The sequence below is a fragment of the Balaenoptera musculus genome, chromosome 2, assembly GCF_009873245.2.
Source record: "Balaenoptera musculus isolate JJ_BM4_2016_0621 chromosome 2, mBalMus1.pri.v3, whole genome shotgun sequence".
Classification (NCBI taxonomy): Eukaryota; Metazoa; Chordata; class Mammalia; order Artiodactyla; family Balaenopteridae; genus Balaenoptera; species Balaenoptera musculus.
In genome coordinates this window covers 108,571,462-108,590,911 of record NC_045786.1, presented here as the reverse complement: position 1 = coordinate 108,590,911, position 19,450 = coordinate 108,571,462, and the positions used below count along the sequence as shown (strand labels likewise).

At 37.6% G+C, this 19,450-nt stretch overlaps 1 protein-coding gene and 1 non-coding gene across 7 annotated transcripts in view; one reads left to right on the top strand and one right to left on the bottom strand.

Annotated features, from left to right (window-relative positions):
* Positions 1–19,450, top strand: part of STRN3 (striatin 3) — a 123,069-nt gene that overhangs the window by 52,169 nt on the left and 51,450 nt on the right. For 5 of the 6 annotated variants that reach the window (XM_036842432.1, XM_036842431.1, XM_036842433.1 and 2 more), the window contains exons 2-3: positions 16,036–16,139; positions 16,619–16,692. In XM_036842432.1, coding sequence (XP_036698327.1) covers positions 16,036–16,139; positions 16,619–16,692 — 178 coding nt within the window. Of the gene's footprint in view, positions 1–16,033; positions 16,140–16,618; positions 16,693–19,450 lie in introns of those variants that run through there. The other variant, XM_036842436.1, reaches the window with a different exon arrangement.
* On the bottom strand, positions 1,534–1,638 carry LOC118891411. Its single transcript, XR_005018990.1, has one exon. It is a non-coding gene; the product is annotated as a U6 spliceosomal RNA (small nuclear RNA).

The following is a 19,450-nucleotide window of genomic DNA, read 5'->3' as shown; positions in this document are numbered from 1 at the left end:
TCCTTCCTCCCCACCTTGTAACTAGCATTCTACTTTTTTTTTTTTTCCTGACACGTACCTTCCGGGATCTTACTTCCACGACCAGGGATCGAACCAACGCTCTTGGCAGTGAAAGCACAGGGTCCTAACCACTGGACCACCAGGGAATTCCCCTCTACACTCTGTTTCGTTCAACTTGACTACTTTAGATACCTCATAAAAGTGGAATTATGTAGTCTTTTTGTGACTTCCTCATTTGACATAGCATGTCCTGAAGGTTCATTCATGTAGCATGTGACAGGTTTTCCTGCCTTTTTAAGGCTGAATAATATTTCTTTGTATATACCACATTTTGTTTGTCTGTTCATCAGTTGATGGACAGTGGTGTTGCTTTCACCTCTTGGCTGTAGTGAATAGGCTGGCTGTGAATATGGGTGTGCAATATCTTTTTGAGACCATGCTCTCAATTTTTTTGGATATATACCTAGAAGTGGAATTGCTAGATTATATGTTAGTTCCATTTTTAATTTTTTGAGCAACCTCCATACTGTTTTACATTATGGTTGCATCATATTATAATTCCACCAAATGTGAACAAGAGTCCCAGTTTCTCCACATCCTCACCAATGCTTGTTAACGAACACTTTAGTTTGAACAATTTTAGATTCACAGAAAAATTGAGCAGATAGGACAGAGCTCCCATATGTGCTGTGGCACTGCTGCCTGCCTCCCCTCCAGTTTCCCTTTGTTATTAACATCTTGGCAATAGTGTGGTACATTTGCTACAATTAACCAGTTCTGATACATTATTATTATTAATGTTTGTCCATAGATTAAAGTTCATTCTGTGTTGTACTGGTTTATGGGTGTTGACAGTTGCATAATGTCCTGGATCTACCATTATAGTACCACGTAGAACAGTTTCACCATTCCTAAAACTTTCCTGTGCTTCACCTGTTCATCTTTCTCCTTACCCCCAAATGCTTGGCAACTACTGCTCTTTTTGCTGTCTCTCTAGTTTTGCCTTTTGTGGAATGTCATATAGTTGGAATTATACAGTGTGTCGGCTTTTAGACTGGCTTCTTTCACTTAGGAATATGCATTTAAGGTTCCTCCATGTCATTTCTTGGCTTGATAGCTCATTTCTCTTTACTGATGAATAATATTCCCTGTATGGATGTACCAGAGTGTTTATCCATTCACCCATTGAAGGGTATCTTGGTTAATTCCAAGTTTTGGCAATTATGAATAAAGCAGCTACAGACGTTCATGTTCATATTTTTGTGTAGACACAGGTTTTCAGCTAATTTAGATAGATACCGAGGAGCATGTGTTTTCAGTTTCAATTTTCAAATTCCAATTATTCATTGCTAGTATATAGGAAGGTAGTTAATTTTTGTCTTACCTTTGTATCCTCTAACCTTCCTATAATCGCTTATTGGATCCAGGAGTTTTTTGTTAATTCTTTAGAATTTTCTCCGTAGACAGTCGTGTCATCTGCAGAGTCTTTTATTTTTTCCTTCTCAATGTGTGTACTTTAAAATTTTCTTTTTTAAAAACATGGAATACTTCATGAATTTGCATATCCTCCTTGCTCAGGGGCCACGCTAATCTCCTTTGTATGGTTCCAATTAAAATGTTCTTGTCTACTGCATTGGCTAGCACTTTGAGTATGATGTTGAGTAAGAGTGGTGAAAGGGGATAGCCTTTCCTTGTTCCCTGTCTTAGGAGGCAAAGCATCTAGTTTCTCACCATTAAATAGGATATTGAGCTGTAGGTTTTTGGTAGATGATCTTATCAACTGCAGAAGTTCCCCTCTATTCCTGGCTTTCTGAGAGTTTTTGTCATGAGTCAGTGTTTGATTTTATTGGATGCTTTTTCTGCATCTATTAGTATGGTCATATGGTTTTTCTTCTTTAACCTGTTTAGCCAGTTAATGATAGATTACATAAATAGATTTTCAAATGTTAAACCAGCCTTACATACCTGAAATAAATCCCACTTGTTACGTAATTCTTTGTATATATTGTTGGATTCAATTTGCTAATGTTTTGCATCTGTGTTTATGAGAGATAATTGATCAGTAGTTTTCCTTTCTTGTGACATCTGTCTGGTTTTGATAGTAGGGTAATGCTGGCTTTATTGAATGAGTTAGCAAGTATACCCTCTGCTTCTATTGCTTAGAATAATTATAGAGAATTGGTATCATTTCTTCCCTAAGTGTTTGGTAGAATTCACCATTGAACCCATCTGGGCCTGGTTCCTTCTGATATAGAAAGTTATTAACTATTGGTTTAATTTCTTTAATATCAATAGATACAGTCCTCTTCAGATGATCTACTTTGCCTGTGTGATTTTGGTAGATTGTCTTTCAAGAAATTATTCCATTTCATGTAAATTATCAAGTTTGTGGGCATAGAATTCATAATATTCCTGTATTATCTGTTCAGTGTCCTTGGGATCAGTAATGATGATCCTTTTTTCATTTCTGGTATTAATTTGTTTTTTCTCTCTTTTCTTGGTTAGCTTGGCTAAGAAGTTAATCAATTTTATCGGTCTTTTCAAAGAATCTTATTTCATTGATTATTGGTATATTTTCAGCTTTATTGGTTTCTGCTCTAATTTTATTATTCTGCTTGCTGTAGGTTTATAATGCTATTCTTTCTCTATTTGCCTAAGATGGAAGCTAAATTGTTGATTTTAGATCTTTTCTAATATGTACATTGACTGGTATAAATTTCCCCATAAGCACTACTTTTCCTACATTCCACAAATTTTGATGTTTTATTTTTGTTTTCATTTAGTTAAAAATACTTACAAATTGCTCCTGATGCTTTGATGATTCATGTATTAATTAACAGTGTGCTGTTTAATATCTATGAATTTTGCGATTTTGCAACTTTCTTTTATTGATTAGTAGTTTATTTCCATTGTGGTCCAAGAGCACATACAAATGGAATAATATAAAATTACAAAAGGCAGAAAAAGAGGGGATGATAAAGAACAAGTGCAGCAAATAGAGAACAGTTACAAACATGGTATATATTAATCCTACTATATTAATAATCACTTTAAATGTGAATTTAAAGCCAATTTAAAAAGCTGTCAGAGTGGAGAGCATGTTTGTATGATTTCTAATTCTTTATATTTGCTGAAAGTGTGTTTTCTGGTCCATAATGTGGCCTGTCTTGGTGAATGTTCCATGTGACCTTGAGAAGAGTGTATATTTCTGTTTCTCTAAGAAATGTCACTGGGGGAAATTCCCTGGTGGTACAGTGGTTAGCACTCCATGCTTCCACTGCCAGGGGCACAACGTGGCCAAAAAAAAAAAGAAAGAAAGGGAAGAAAAAATGTCACTGGGGTTTTTTTTTTTTTAATAAATTTATTTATTTATTTATTTATATTATTTTTGGCTGTGTTGGGTGTTTGGTGCTGTGTGTGGGGTTTCTCTAGTTGCAGCGAGCCGGGGCTACTCTTTGTTGCAGTGCGCGGGCTTCCCATTGTCGTGGCTTCTCTTGTTGCGGAGCACGGACTCTAGGCACGCAGGCTTCAGTAGCTGTGGCACGTGGGCTCAGTAGTTGTGGCTTGCGGGCTCTAGAGCGCAGGCTCAGTAGTTGTGGCACGCGGGCTTAGTTGCTCTGCGGCATGTGGGATCTTCCCGTCCCAGGGCTCGAACCCGTGTCCCCTGCATTGGCAGGCGGATTCCCAACCACTGCGCCACCAGGGAAGCCCCGTCACTGGGGTTTTGATAGGGATTGCACTGAATCTGTAGATCAGTTGGGTAGTATTGATATTTTAATAATAGTAAGTCTTCCAGTCCATGAACATGGAACGTGTTTACACTTATTTCTGTCTTTAATTTCTTTTCTTTCTTTTTCTTTTTTAATATTTATTTATTTATTTTATATATTTGGCTGCGCCAGGTCTTAGTTGCCGCATACGGACTCTTCCTTGCCGTGTGCAGGATCTTTAGTTACAGCATGTGAGATGTTCAGTTGCAGCATGTGGGATCTTTAGTTGGGGCATGTGGGATCTTTAGTTGTGGCATGCAGGATCTAGTTCCCTGACCGGGGATTGAACCCAGGCCCCCTGCATTGGGAGCCCGGAGTTTTAACGACTGGACCACGAGGGAAGTCCCTCTGTCTTTAATTTAATTCAGCAATATTTTTTGGTTTTCATTGTACCAGTCTTTCACCTCCTTATTTAAATATTATGTTAACTAAGTATTTTGTTCTTTTTGATGCTTTTGTAAATGGAATTGTTTTCATAATTTCCTTTCATGATTGTTCACTGATAGTGTATGGAAATGCTATTGATTTTTGTGTGTTGACTGTGTCCTGGTATTTTGCTGAATTTGTAGTTGTAACAGACTTTTATGGAATGGTTTGGGTTTACTGCATATAACATCATATCATCTGTGAACAGAGATAATTTTACTTCTTCCTTTCTAACTTAGATTCCTTTCATTTTTCTTGCCTCATTGCTCTGCTTATGACTTCTAGTACTATGCTGAACATGAGTGTTAGAAGCAGGCGTCCTTGTTCTGATTTTTGAGAGAAGGCTTTCAGTCTTTCACCATTGAGTACGACATTTGTTGTTTTTTCTCATAAATGGCTTCTATTATGAGAGTTTCCTTTTATTCTTAGTTTGTTGAGGTTTTTTAATCAAGAAAAGGGTGTTCAGTTTTGTCAAATTATTTTTCTGCATCAGTTGAAATGGTCATGTGTTTTTTATTCTGTTAATGTAGTATATTATATTAATTGGTTTTCTTATGTTGAGCCATCCTTGCATTGCAGGAATAAATCTCACTTGGTCATGATTTGTAATCTTTGTAATATGCTCCTGAATTTGATTTACTAGTATTTTGTTGAGAGTTTTTTGCATCAGTGTTTATAAGAGATACTGGTTTTCTTGGAGTATCTTTATCTAGCTTTGGCTCTTGGCACAGTGCTGGACTGATTGAGTTAAGGAATGTCCCTCTTTAAATTTTTGGAAATGTTTTAGAAAGATTGGTGTTAATTCTTTAAATGTTTGGTAGAATTCACTAATAAAGCAATCAGTCTAAAGGTTTTCTTTGTTCAGAGATTCTTGATTACTAATTCAATTTCTTTACTAGTTATAGACCTTTTCAGATTTTCTGTTTTTTTTTCATTATTCAGTCTTGGTGGATTTTGTGTTTCTAGGTTATCCAATTTGTTGGTGTACAATTGTTTGTAGTACTCTTATAATCCTTTTTATTTCTGTAGAATTGGTTGCAACGTCCCCACTTTCATTTCTGAGTTTAGTTATTTGTGTCTTTTTTTTTTTTCTTAGTCAATCCAGGTAATGGTTTGTCAATTTTGTTGATATTTTTGAAGAACCAAGTTCTGATTTTGTTGATTTTTTTTCTATTGTTTTTCTCTTCTCTATTTTATTTCTATGCTTTAATCTTTATTATTTCTTTCCTTCTGCTAGCTTTGGGTTTAGTTTGTTCTTCTTTTTCTGAAATTCGTTAAGTTGTAAAGTTAGGTTGTTGATTTGAGTTCTTTCTTGCTTTTTAATGTAAGCCTTTATAGCTATAAATTATTCATTTAGCACTGCTTTTGCTGTGTCCCATAAATTTTGGTAAGCTGCATTTTCATTTTCATTCCTCTCTAAGTATTTTTTAATTTTCCTTATGATTTTTTTGTTTTATTAGTTGTTTAAGAGGGTGTTGTTTACTATCCACAAATTTGTGGCTTTTTCAGGTTTTTTTGTTACTGATTTCTAACTTCATCCATTGTGATCACAGGAGATTATTTTAAATGATATTTATGTTTTAAAATTGATTAGAGTTGATTTGTGTCCTAACATGTGGTCTGTCTTTGAGAATATCTCTTGTGTATTTGAGAAGAATGTGTATTCTGTTGTTGTTGGGTAGAGTGTTCCATATATATCTGTTAGATCTAGCTGGTTTATTGAGTTGTTCAAGTCCTCTGTTTCCTTATTTTCGGTCTGGTTCTTCTATGTGTTATTGAGAGTGGGATATCGAAGTCTCCAGCTATTATTATTGAACTATTTCTCCCTTTAATTCTGTCCATTTTTGTGTCATATATTTTGATGGTCTCATTAGGTATGTACATATTTATAATTGTTTCTTGTTTTTTGCTGTATTAAATCTTTTATTAGTATATAATGTCCTTTGTCTCTTATGACCTTTTTTCATATGAAGTCTATTTTGTCTAATATTAATATAGAAGGTTTGCAAACCTTAATAGTATATACTAGGGTTTGCAGGTCACATTGGGTCTGTGTTGCCTATTCGAATTTTGTTTATTGTTTTTTTTAAAACCATTTTTCACTCTGTGGCTGTCCAAAAACAGGTAGGTTGCCAATCCCCACTTTATCTTTTTCTTTTTTAAACATCTTTTATTGCAGTATAATTGCTTTACAATGGTGTGTTAGTTTCTGCTTTATAACAAAGTGAATCAGTTATACATATACATATGTTCCCATATCTCTTCCCTCTTGCATCTCCCTCCCTCCCACCCTCCCCATCCCACCCCTCTAGGTGGTCACAAAGCACTGAGCTGATCTCCCTGTGCTATGCGGCTGCTTCCCACTAGCTATCTATTTTACATTTGGTAGTGTATATATGTCCATGACACTCTCTCACCCTGTCACATCTCACCCCTTCCCCTCCCCATATCCTCAAGTCCATTCTCGAGTAGGTCTGTGTCTTTATTCCCGTCTTGCCAATAGGTTCTTCATGGCCTTTTTTTTTTTTTTTCCTTAGATTCCATATATATGTGTTAGCATACTGTATTTGTTTTTCTCTTTCTGACTTACTTCACTCTGTATGACAGACTCTAACTCCATCCACCTCATTACAAATACCTCCATTTCATTTCTTTTCATGGCTGAGTAATATTCCATTGTATATATGTGCCACATCTTCTTTATCCATTCATCTGTCGATGGACATTTAGGTTGCTTCCATGTCCTGGCTATTGTAAATAGAGCTGCACTGAACATTTTGGTACATGACTCTTTTTGACCTATGGTTTTCTCAGGGTATATGCCCAGTAGTGGGATTGCGGTGTCATATGGTAGTTCTATTTGCAGTTTTTTAAGGAACCTCCATACTGTTCTCCATAGTGGCTGTATCAATTTACATTCCCACCAACAGTGCAAGAGTGTGCCCTTTCCTCCACACCCTCTCCAGCATTTATTGTTTCTAGATTTTTTGATGATGGCCATTCTGACTGGTGTGAGATAATATCTCATTGTAGTTTTGATTTGCATTTCTCTAATGATTAATGATGTTGAGCATTCTTTCATGTGTCTGTTGGCCATCTGTATATCTTCTTTGGAGAAATGTCTATTTAGGTCTTCTGCCCATGTTTGGATTGGGTTGTTCGTTTTTTTGTTATTGAGCTGCATGAGCTGCTTGTAAATCTTGGAGATTAATCCTTTGTCAGTTGCTTCATTTGCAAATATTTTCTCCCATTCTGATGGTTGTCTTTTGGTCTTGTTTATGGTTTCCTTTGCTGTGCAAAAGCTTTTAAGTTTCATTAGGTCCCATTTGTTTATTTGTGTTCTTATTTCCATTTCTCTAGGAGCTGGGTCAAAAAGAATCTTGCTGTGATGTATGTCATAGAGTGTTCTGCCTATGTTTTCTTCTAAGAGTTTGATAGTGTCTGGCCTTACACTTAGGTCTTTAATCCATTTTGAGTTTATTTTTGTGCATGGTGTCAGGGAGTGTTCTAATTTCATACTTTTACATGTATCTGTCCAATTTTCCCAGCACCACTTATTAAAGAGGCTGTCTTTTCTCCACTGTATATGCTTGCCTCCTTTATCAAAGATAAGGTGACCATATGTGTGTGGGTTTATCTCTGGGCTTTCTGTCCTGTTCCATTGATCTGTATTTCTGTTTTTGTGCCAGTACCAAACTGTCTTGATTACTGTAGCTTTGTAATATAGTCTGAAGTCAGGGAGCCTGATTCCCCCAGCTCCATTTTTCGTTCTCAAGATTGCTTTGGCTATTCGGGGTCTTTGTGTTTCCATACAAATTGTGAAATTTTTTGTTCTAGTTCTGTGAAAAATGCCAGTGGTAGTTTGATAGGGATTGCATTGAATCTGTAGATTGCTTTGGGTAGTAGAGTCATTTTCACAATGTTGATTCTTCCAATCCAAGAACATGGTATATCTCTCCATCTATTTGTATCATCTTTAATTTCTTTCATCAGTGTCTTATAATTTTCTGCATACAGGTCTTTTGTCTCCTTAGGTAGGTTTATTCCTAGATATTTTATTCTTTTTGTTGCAATGGTAAACGGGAGTGTTTTCTTAATTTCACTTTCAGATTTTTCATCATTAGTGTATAGAAATGCAAGAGATTTCTGTGCATTAATTTTGTATCCTGCTACTTTACCAAATTCATTGATTAGCTCTAGGAGTTTTCTGGTAACATCTTTAGGATTCTCTATGTATAGTATCATGTCATCTGCAAACAGTGACAGCTTTACTTCTTCTTTTCCGATTTGGATTCCTTTTATTTCTTTGTCTTCTCTGATTGCTGTGGCTAACACTTCCAAAACTATGTTGAATAATAGTGGTGAGAGTGGGCAACCTTGTCTTGTTCCTGATCTTAGTGGAAATGGTTTCAGTTTCTCACCATTGAGGACAATGTTGGCTGTGGGTTTGTCATATATGACCTTTATTATGTTGAGGAAATTTCCCTCTATGCCTACTTTCTGCAGGGCTTTAATCATAAATGGGTGTTGAATTTTGTCGAAAGCTTTCTCTGCATCTATTGAGATGATCATATGGTTTTTATTCTTCAATTTGTTATTATGGTGTATCACATTGATTGATTTGCGTATATTGCAGAATCCTTGCGTTCCTGGGATAAACCCCACTTGATCATGGTGTATGATCCTTTTAATGTGCTGTTGGATTCTGTTTGCTAGTATTTTCTTGAGGATTTTTGCATCTATGGTGATCAGTGATATTGGCCTGTAGTTTTCTTTCTTTGTGACATCTTTGTCTGGTTTTGGTATCAGGGTGATGGTGGCCTCGTAGAATGAGTTTGGGAGTGTTCCTCCCTCTGCAATATTTTGGAAGAGTTTGAGAAGGATGGGTGTTAGCTCTTCTCTAAATGTTTGATAGAATTCACCTGTGAAGCCATCTGGTCCTGGGCTTTTGTTTGTTGGAAGGTTTTTAATCACAGTTTCAATTTCAGTGCTTGTGATTGGTCTGTTCATATTTTCTATTTCTTCCTGGTTCAGTCTCGGCAGGTTGTGCATTTCTAAGAATCTGTCCATTTCTTCCAGGTTGTCCATTTTATTGGCATAGAGTTGCTTGTAGTAATCTCTCATGATCTTTTGTATTTCTGCAGTGTCAGTGGTTACTTCTCCTTTTTCATTTCTAATTCTATTGATTTGAGTCTTCTCCCTTTTTCTCTTGATGAGTCTGGCTAATGGTTTATCAATTTTGTTTATCTTCTCAAAGAACCAGCTTTTAGTTTCATTGATTTTTGCTATTGTTTCCTTCATTTCTTTTTCATTTATTTCTGACCTGATCTTTATGATTTCTTTCCTTATGCTAGCTTTGGGGTTTTTTTGTTCTCTCTCTAATTGCTTTAGGTGCAAGGTTAGGTTGTTTATTCGAGATGTTTCCTGTTTCTTGAGGTAGGCTTGTATTGCTATAAACTTCCCTCTTAGCACTGCTTTTGCTGCATCCCATAGGTTTTGGGTCGTCGTGTCTCCATTGTCTTTTGTTTCTAGGTATTTTTTGATTTCCCCTTTGATTTCTTCAGTGATCACTTCGTTATTAAGTAGTGTATTGTGTAGCCTCCATGTGTTTGTATTTTTTACAGATCTTTTCCTGTAATTGATATCTAGTCTTATAGCATTGTGGTCGGAAAAGATTCTTGATATGATTTCAATTTTCTTAAATTTTCCAAGGCTTGATTTGTGACCCAAGATATGATCGGTTCTGGAGAATATTCCATGAGCACTTGAGAAAAATGTGTATTCTGTTGTTTTTGGGTGGAATGTCCTATAAATATCAATTAAGTCCATCTTGTTTAATGTATCATTTAAAGCTTGTGTTTCCTTATTTATTTTCATTTTGGATGATCTGTCCATTGGTGAAAGTGGGGTGTTAAAGTCCCCTACTATGATTGTGTTTCTGTCGATTTCCCCTTTTATGGCTGTTAGTATTTGCCTTATGTATTGAGGTGCTCCTATGTTGGGTGCATAAATAATTACAGTTGTTATACCTTCCTCTTGGATCGATCCCTTGATCATTATATAGTGTCCTTCTTTGTCTCTTGTAATAGTCTTTATTTTAAAGTCTATTTTGTCTGATATGAGAATTGCTACTCCAGCTTTCTTTTGATTTCCATTTGCATGGAATATCTTTTTCCATCCCCTCACTTTCAGTCTGTATGTGTCTCTAGGTCTGAAGTGGGTCTCTTGTAGACGGCATATATATGGGTCTTGTTTTTGTATCCATTCAGCCAGTCTGTGTCTTTTGGTGGGAGCATTTAATCCATTTACATTCAAGGTAATTACCGATATGTATGTTCCTATTCCCATTTTCTTAAATGTTTTGGGTTTGTTATTGTAGGTGTTTTCCTTCTCTTGTGTTTCTTGCCTAGAGAAGTTCCTTTAGCATTTGTTGTAAAGCTGGTTTGGTGGTGCTGAACTCTCTCAGCTTTTGCTTGTCTGTAAAGGTTTTAATTTCTCCATCACATCTGAATGAGATCCTTGCTGGGTAGAGTAATCTTGGTTGTAGGTTTTTCTCCTTCATCACTTTAAGTATATCCTGCCACTCCCTTCTGGCTTGCAGAGTTTCTGCTGAAAGATCAGATGTTAACCTTATGGGGATTCCCTTGTGTGTTATTTGTTGTTTTTCCCTTGCTGCTTTTAATATGTTTTCTTTATATTTAATTTTTGACAGTTTAATTAATATGTGTCTTGGCGTGTTTCTCCTTGGGTTTATCCTGTATGGGACTCTCTATGCTTCCAGGACTTGATTAACTATTTCCTTTCCCATATTAGGGAAGTTTTCAACTATAATCTCTTCAAATATTTTCTCAGTCCCTTTCTTTTTCTCTTCTTCTTCTGGGACCCCTATAATTCGAATGTTGGTGCGTTTAATGGTGTCCCAGAGGTCTCTGAGACTGTCCTCAGTTCTTTTCATTCTTTTTTCTTTATCCTGCTCTGCAGTAGTTATTTCCATCATTTTATCTTCCAGGTCACTTATCTGTTCTTCTGCCTCAGTTATTCTGCTATTGATCCCATCTAGAGTATTTTTAATTTCATTTATTGTGTTTTTCATCATTGCTTGGTTCCTCTTTAGTTCTTCTACATCCTTGTTAAATGTTTGTTGCATTTTGTCTATTCTATTTCCAAGATTTTGGATCATCCTTACTATCATTATTCTGAATTCTTTTTCAGGTAGACTACCTATTTCCTCTTCATTTGTTAGGTCTGGTGTGTTTTGACCCTGCTCCTTCATCTGCTGTGTGTTTTTCTGTCGTCTCATTTTGCTTATCTTACTGTGTTTGGGGTCTCCTTTTCACAGGCTGCAGGTTCGTAGTTCCCGTTGTTTTTGGTATCTGTCCCCAGTGGCTAAGGTTGGTTCAGTGGGTTGTGTAGGCTTCCTGGTGGAGGGAACTAGTGCCTGAGTTCTGGTGGATGAGGCTGGATCTTGTCTTTCTGGTGGGCACGTCCACGTCTGGTGGTGTGTTTTGGGGTGTCTGTGACCTTATTATGATTTTAGGCAGCCTCTCTGCTAATGGATGGGGCTGTGTTCCTGTCTTGCTAGTTGTTTGGCATAGGGTGTCCAGCACTGTAGCTTGCTGGTCGTTGAGTGAAGCTGGGTCTTGATGTTGAGATGGAGATCTCTGAGAGATTTTTGCCGTTTGGTATTACGTGGAGCTGGGAGGTCTCTTGTGGACCAGTGTCCTGAAGTTGGCTCTCCCACCTCAGAGGCACGGCCCTGATGCCTGGCTGTAGCACCGAGAGCCTTTCATCCACACGGCTCAGAGTAAAAGGGAGAAAAAATAGAAAGAAAGAAAGAGGATATAATATGGTGAAGTAAAATAAAGCTATTATAAAGCAAAGCTATACAGACAAAATCTCACCCAGAAGCATATATATATACACACTCACAAAAAAAGGAAAAGGGGAAAAAATTAATATATCCTGCTCCCAAAGTCCACCTCCTGAATTTGGGATGATTCGTTGTCTATTCAGGTATTCAACAGATGCAGGCATATCAAGTTGTTTGTGGAGTTTTAATCCGCTGCTTCTGAGGCTGCTGGGAGAGATTTCCCTTTCTCTTCTTTGTTCGCACAGCTCCCGGTGTTCAGCTTTGGATTTGGACCCGCCTCTGCGTGTAGGTCGCCTGAGGGCGTCTGTTCCCCGCCCAGACAGAACGGGGTTAAAGGAGCAGCTGCTTCGGGGGCTCTGGCTCACTCAGGCCGGGGGGGGAGGGAGGGGTACAGAGGAGGCGGGGCGAGCCTGCGGTGACAGAGGCCAGCATGACGTTGCACCCGCCTGAGGTGCGCCGTGCGTTCTCCTGGGGAAGTTGTCCCCGGATCACGGGACCGTGGCAGTGGCGGGCTGCACCGGCTCCCGGGAGGGGCGGTGTGGAGAGTGACCTGTGCTCGCACACAGGCTTTCTGGCGGCGGCAGCAGCAGCCTTAGCGTCTCACACCCGTCTCTGGGGTCCGCGCTGATCGCCGCGGCTCGCGCCCGTCTCTGGAGTTCGTTTAGGCGGCGCTCTGAATCCCCTCTCCTTGCGCGCCGCGAAACAAGGAGGCAAGAAAAAGTCTCTTGCCTCTTCGGCAGCTGCAGACTTTTTCCCGGTCTCCCTCCCAGCCAGCTGTGGTGCGCTAACCCCTTCAGGCTGTGTTCACGCTGCCAACCCCAGTCCTCTCCCTGCGATCCAACGGAAGCCCAGAAGCCCGAGCCTCAGCTCCCAGCCCCGCCCGCCCCAGCGGGTGAGCAGACAAGCCTCTCGGGCTGCTGAGTGCTGCTCAGCGCCAAGCCTCTGTGCGGGAATCTCTCCGTTTTTTCCTCTGCGCCCCTGTTGCTGTGGGATCCGCACTGATAGCCGTGGCTCGCACCCGTCTCGAGCTCGTTTAGGCGGCACTCTGAATCCCCTCTCCTCGCGCACCAGGAAACAAAGAGGGAAGAAAAAGTCTCTTGCCTCTTCGGCAGCTCCAGACTTTTTCCCAGACTCCCTCCCGGCTAGCTGTGGTGCGCTAACTCCTTCAGGCTGTGTTCACGCTGCCAACCCCAGTCCTCTCCCTGCGATCTGACCCGAAGCCCTGACCCGAAGCCCGAGCCTCAGCTCCCAGCCCCGCCCGCCCCGGCGGGGGAGCACACAAGCCTCTCAGGCTGGTGAGTGCTGCTGAGCGCCGAGCCTCTGTGCGGGAGTCTCTCCGCTTTGCCCTCTGCACCCCTGTGGCTGTGCTCTTCTCCGTGGCTCCAAAGCTTCCCCCCTCTGCCACCCACAGTCTCCGCCCGCGAAGGGGCTTCCTAGTGCGTGGAAACCTTTCCTCCTTCACGGCTCCCTCCCACTGGTGCAGGTCCCGTCCCTATTCTTTTGTCTCTGTTAATTTCTTTTTTCTTTTGCCCTACCCAAGTACGTGGGGAGTTTCTTGCCTTTTGGGAGGTCTGACGTTTTCTGCCAGCGTTCAGTGGGTGTTCTGTAGGAGCAGTTCCACGTGTAGATGTATTTCTACTGTATCTGTGGGAAGGAAGGTGATCTCCGCGTCTTACTCTTCCGCCATCTTCTCTAACATGCCCCCCACTTTATCTTGAAGAGAAGCTTTTTAATTATAGTGAATTTATCCATCCTTTTCTTTATTGTTAGTGTCTTTGTAAATATGGTTTTTGCAGTTACTTTTTAAAGTGTTTATTTGCAAAGATGATGCTGTTAATGGTGCATTGTGAGGTGTAAAAGCAATCGAAAAGTCCACTGTCCATGAGCCTTTACTAAATGCCAAATCTGTTATTTAATTGGTCCTTATTATCACTCTCAGACATAATCTTTACCTTTTTAGTCTGTACAGGTTATAAGGTCAGTTCCAGTAGTCATGACTTTTCTGTTGTTACCTGCTTTTTACTCCCCTCTCCAGTATTTTATGTTAGACTGTCCTTTTAAGGTTTCATTTTAATGAATTCTTACCATGTCCTTGTCTTGTGTCTTTGTGAGTTATCTCCCTTCAGCTCCTGTTCAGAAGTTGCTTTGGGGTTCTTGCTATTTTACAGGATTTGTGCTTCTTTGTTTAATTTACTGGATTCTCTAGGTATGGATGACTTTTAATACCAAAATGCCAAAGAAAGAAGTGAAAATGAATTCTCACAACAGTATAAGATTCTAATAGGAAGGATTGTAGTCTTTTTTTTTTTTTTTTAATCCCTTAGAGGACAGTATGACTTGCACTTAGTTTGCAGTGCCTTTCTCAACCAGAAAATCACCAATTACTACTACTACTACTTTTTTTAAAATTAATTATTTATTTATTTGGCTGTGCTGGGTCTTAGTTGCGGCATGTGGGATCTTCGTTGTTGCGTACAAGATCTCGCTGTGGCATGCAAGATCTTTTTAGTTGCGGCACGCAGGTCTTTTTAGTTGCGGCATGTGGGATCTTTTTTTTTTTTTCACTTGTGGCATGCATGCGGGATCTAGTTCCCTGACCAGGGATGGAACCTGGGCCCCCTGCATTGGGAGCGCAGAGTCTTAACCACTGGACCACCAGGGAAGTCCACTACTTCTTAAGAAGCAAAATAAAATGAGCTTCTTTCATTTTTTTCTGTTGCTAATTGTAAAATACTTATGAGATCTGGAAATTAGAATCACATAAGGGTTCTACAGTATGTGATTCATGTTTGTTTTTTTTTAAAGCCAATACAGGAGAAAACCCTCAATCAGAATTTCTTGAAGCTGTGTAATGAAACTGATATATTCTACCTTTGCTCCATAGCTTAAGAGAGTCAGAAGTGCTACTTTTCTCTTTAGGGTCTAGACTATTATTAGGTTCTGAATCTTTACCATTGCTCCTAGGTCTTTATTTTTGTTTTGAAATTTGTAGACTAAGTGTTATATAGCTGTGTATAATTTCTCAGGTCTTGTGGAGTTGTGAATGATTTCATTTAATTTTTCCGAACTTAATGTGTTAAATTATTCAGATGAATTCATTTGTTCTGATTCCATGTTCACTGAAATTTTTTTAAAATTTTAAAAATTAACCATAATTTAGCTTACAAAGTAGCTTACTTTCTCTTAATGGGCAAATACACCTATTGGTCATCTCGGCAAGAGCATGAAAGTTAATTTTATTGTAAATATGTTCATAACAGCAAATATCCCCATGTAGATGCCAGCTTCCTTAAACATTACTCTTTAGTGTGGGGTGTATAAAGGAGGCTGACATGCTGGGAAGGGCCAGAAAAAGATGGAGAATTGTCTCTCTGAGAAAATAAGGCAATTAAAAGGAAAAAAAATTCTCTCACTGTAGAAAATGACAACAGAAAGTAATGAGGTCATTGAACATAAAGTGGTTTAACTTAAACTGTTTGCAATACTGTGGATAATTGTTTCAAGAGATAAAACAATTTGGAGTGTGGTGGGTAGAAGGGAAAAGATTATAAGTTGTTAAGTATTTCATGACAAATGCTTTTGAGGTAGTATTACTGTTTTTTAAACAAGCAATATCTAATTTGAGGAAAAATATTTATCTACTTGTGAATATAATATTTTTTAGTTCTTTGTGACTTGTTTGTTAGGAATTAGGTGCAATTTTTACATATAAAATTTCCTTTCAAAAGTATGTAAAACTTAATATTAGAGACCAAAAGGATTATAAGCAAATAGCTAATTTATAGTTATCTTTATTTTAAAGTGATTGTATTATCTAACAAAGAAAGTTTGATCAACTGCTTCTATGAATTTTAAATCTTGCTGTCATGAATAAAAGTGCAGAATTTTACACTTACTGTTTTCCTTTTTTCAATTTCCTATGTATAGTTAAGAAAAAAATGAAAATAAATGAACTTTTTGTATTTTTAGGCCCGGATAGCATTTTTGCAAGGAGAAAGAAAAGGTCAAGAAAACTTGAAGAAGGATTTAGTAAGAAGAATAAAGATGTTAGAATATGCATTGAAACAAGAAAGGTATGTGTCCCTCATTTTCTTATATGAATAAAATAAGCTAGAACAATATTATTCTCTTTATGTATTATTATACAGTGTATTTAAAGCCTTTTGAAAGATACAAAGGTTTGCCCAAAATACAGGATGATATTTTGATTTGATTCTTATATGGGGAAAGAAAAAAAAGAGATTCAAATCTTTAAATTGAAATAATATCTTTTATTATAGAGTCCAAGTTTTTTCTTTTTTACAGATTAGGAAAAATTTATCTTTGCTTGGGTGTATATTTTAGTTGGGTAATTTATCTTATTTTTTTTCTTTTACATCCAGTATATTTTTATTCTCCCAACTTCTTTTGCAAGTAAAGTTTAAAGAAACAGACATTCATATTATGCTTTATTTGTCATTGGAGAAATATATACCAGTAGTTAGTTACTTACCTATGTAGAAAAGGAAACAAAAATTGTTTTTCTTTCAACAATTTATTATTAAATTTTCAGGGCAAAATATCACAAATTAAAATACGGCACAGAACTGAACCAAGGTGATTTGAAAATGCCAACCTTTGAATCAGGTAAACTTGATTCTTCTGTTAATCTCCCCGCCCCACACCCACACACACCCCATGCAAGAAAAACTGGTTTAAGCTCATTTTTATGTAACAAACATGTTCTCTTTATACCCCCATTTTGCTTTGATAGCATCAGTTAGTTAGATGGTTGCCTATTGTAATACTGTCTAGAATTTGGGGGAAAATAATAAATGAATAAAAGTAAGTATCAGTAGTTTCATCTACATAATCCCGAGGTTGTCTTATTTTTCTTGTTTTGAAACCTATGTAAAACTGGGTGTATTTTTGGTCGTAATTAGAAGTGGAAGGTAATGAGTAACTCTTTGTACCACCTGTAGGCAATTCTTATCCAAGTCTATATAAACTTAATTTTGTATTATTAAAAAGTTATTTTTTTCTAGAGAAGCTGTGATTAACTCAGTTTAGTCCTAAAGAAATTGCAAATTTGAATTTGGAAACTACAGAGGCAGCCAGATAAGGATAAGAGAAGGAAAACATTATCTCCAGTTGGCCTTGCTCTTTACTAAAATAGTGAGTGTGAGAGTAGTATCTGATGAACAATTATGCAGGAAGAGAGGGCTGGATATAGAAAAGGGCTATAACAGTTTAGTGTTAATTTTAGGGTTCCATATGATTACCATTTGAGTAGTCTAAAAGTTTAATAAGGAAAGAATATTTTGATTTATATAATATTTGGGAATATTACTGCAATTTTCTATTTCTGAGGTATATGTAGAACCCACTTATATACACAGTTTGATGGTGCAGGCAAATTGAATTCTATACTGTTCTTGGCTGCTGGTTACTAAGATAAGGAAAAAAATGTGTCTTTATTTGGATATACAGTTTTTCTTCTCCTTGTATAGTTGTTTCCATTCCTAATAAAGTCAAAGCATACATGGTAGGGAAAATAAAACAAATAGGGATATTTTTTTTTAAGTTAAATGTTACAGTAAATTTTTAAAATTTAGCTAATTGGTTTTGGTTTAATATCAAGTACTTAAAACTTGGCAGAAACATCCTATATGTACAACCTGCAGTTGATTTATTCTTAGGTCTTCTCCACTTACCAATTTTAGCACCACAACCATATCTTCCTAGTTGTCATATATCAAATTAAGAGACCAAGATAGGAGTGACATAGGTTTCCTTTGATCTAGCTTTTAAGTGGTTACGAAGACTCAGATGCCAGGGGACAATATTATGGTCTCCTCCTTGGAAAAGCTACAATAAATGATAAAAAGATGGAAGGCCTGTATATTTTGGGTCATGTTTACTGCAGCAGTCCCATTATAGTTAGAGGGAGTACAGTGGTTTCACCATAGAGAAAACCTGATGGCTTCATAGCTTTTCTTTAACTCATTTTTTTTCTAATATGGCTAGAATATTCAGAAAATAATCAATCGCTTTTTTTTTTTTTTTTTTGGCCGCTCCGCATGGCTTGCAGTATCTTAGTTCCCAGACCAGGTATTGAACCCGGGCTACGTCAGTGAAAGCGCTGAGTCGTAACCACTGGGCCACCAGGGAATTCCCCACTTTCTATAACTTGAGGGCTGTCCCCCTAACTTGCTCTGTATAAATGTGAGGAACAGCCCCACTGTTCCTGGAACTAGAGTCGGAATTGGCTAACTGGTCTTGGTACAAGTTGGTATAAAGGAAAATCATTAGCGCGTAATCTCTCCTGCCCACAGCTGAAATGAGATAAAAACAAGTCTGTTTTTATCTATATAAACTTAACTATTAAAACTTCCTTAAATTGAAGAATAAAATAACAACCAAGTATTTTATTTATAGGAAACAATAATAATAAAGTAGATTATTTTTACTGATGTAGAAAAACTACTCAGGATGTTTAGTGGAAAACAAACAAAGGAATGGGCAAAAATACACCATGAAAACAATGGGATAAAATTATTTACATCAAAGTATAGACAGAAATAAACATTAAATGAACCAGTGTTGCCTTTTATATACTTAAAATAAATCAAAATGTAAAAAAAACATACGAAATACTGTTAGGAAAGAAGTACAAGGTACGTATGTTTTTATACCCTTGTCCTAGTAATAGTACATATATCCTAAACTTAACTCTATAAAAGGGGGTGTATCCAAATCTGTAAACAGCTCCTATTTCCCTACATTTAGGGGAAAAAATCTACAACAGTAGACATATGGGTAAAAGACGTGAAAAGCCACCAATAAAAGAGGATATCCAAATGGCCAATAAACATACGAAACGATGCTCAAATGTATTAGTTTATACAACTTATTTGAGGAAATACAACTTAAAACCACAGCACAGTACAATTAGACACCTACCACAATGTGAAAATGCAAAAGAGAAAAAGTCGTGTGTTGCTGAGGATGTGGATCAACCAGGATTTGCACACCTTCTGGTGTTGGAATTCTAAATTGATAAAACTGCTCTGAAAGTGATTTGTCAGTACAAGTTTCCCCCACTATCCCAAAGTAGAGCATTCCTGTTCATAAGCCAAAATGACATAAAACAAAGATGCAGTTTACCTTTGGACACATCTTGCTAATGATGCACAAGATAAATCAAGATAAAGCACAGATGATAATAGACACAGTTCAAAGCTATGGGCTTATTACGGAGCTTGGTGGTGCCTCTCTCGCTGCTTGGGGGTGCGTGCTGCCACTGTAACGGTTCACTGCAAAACAAATGCTGAAGGCTATTTTTTCTTTTCACCTTTTATCATAAAGAGTGAAAATTCTCTCTGAATTTTTTCAGTTAGGCTAG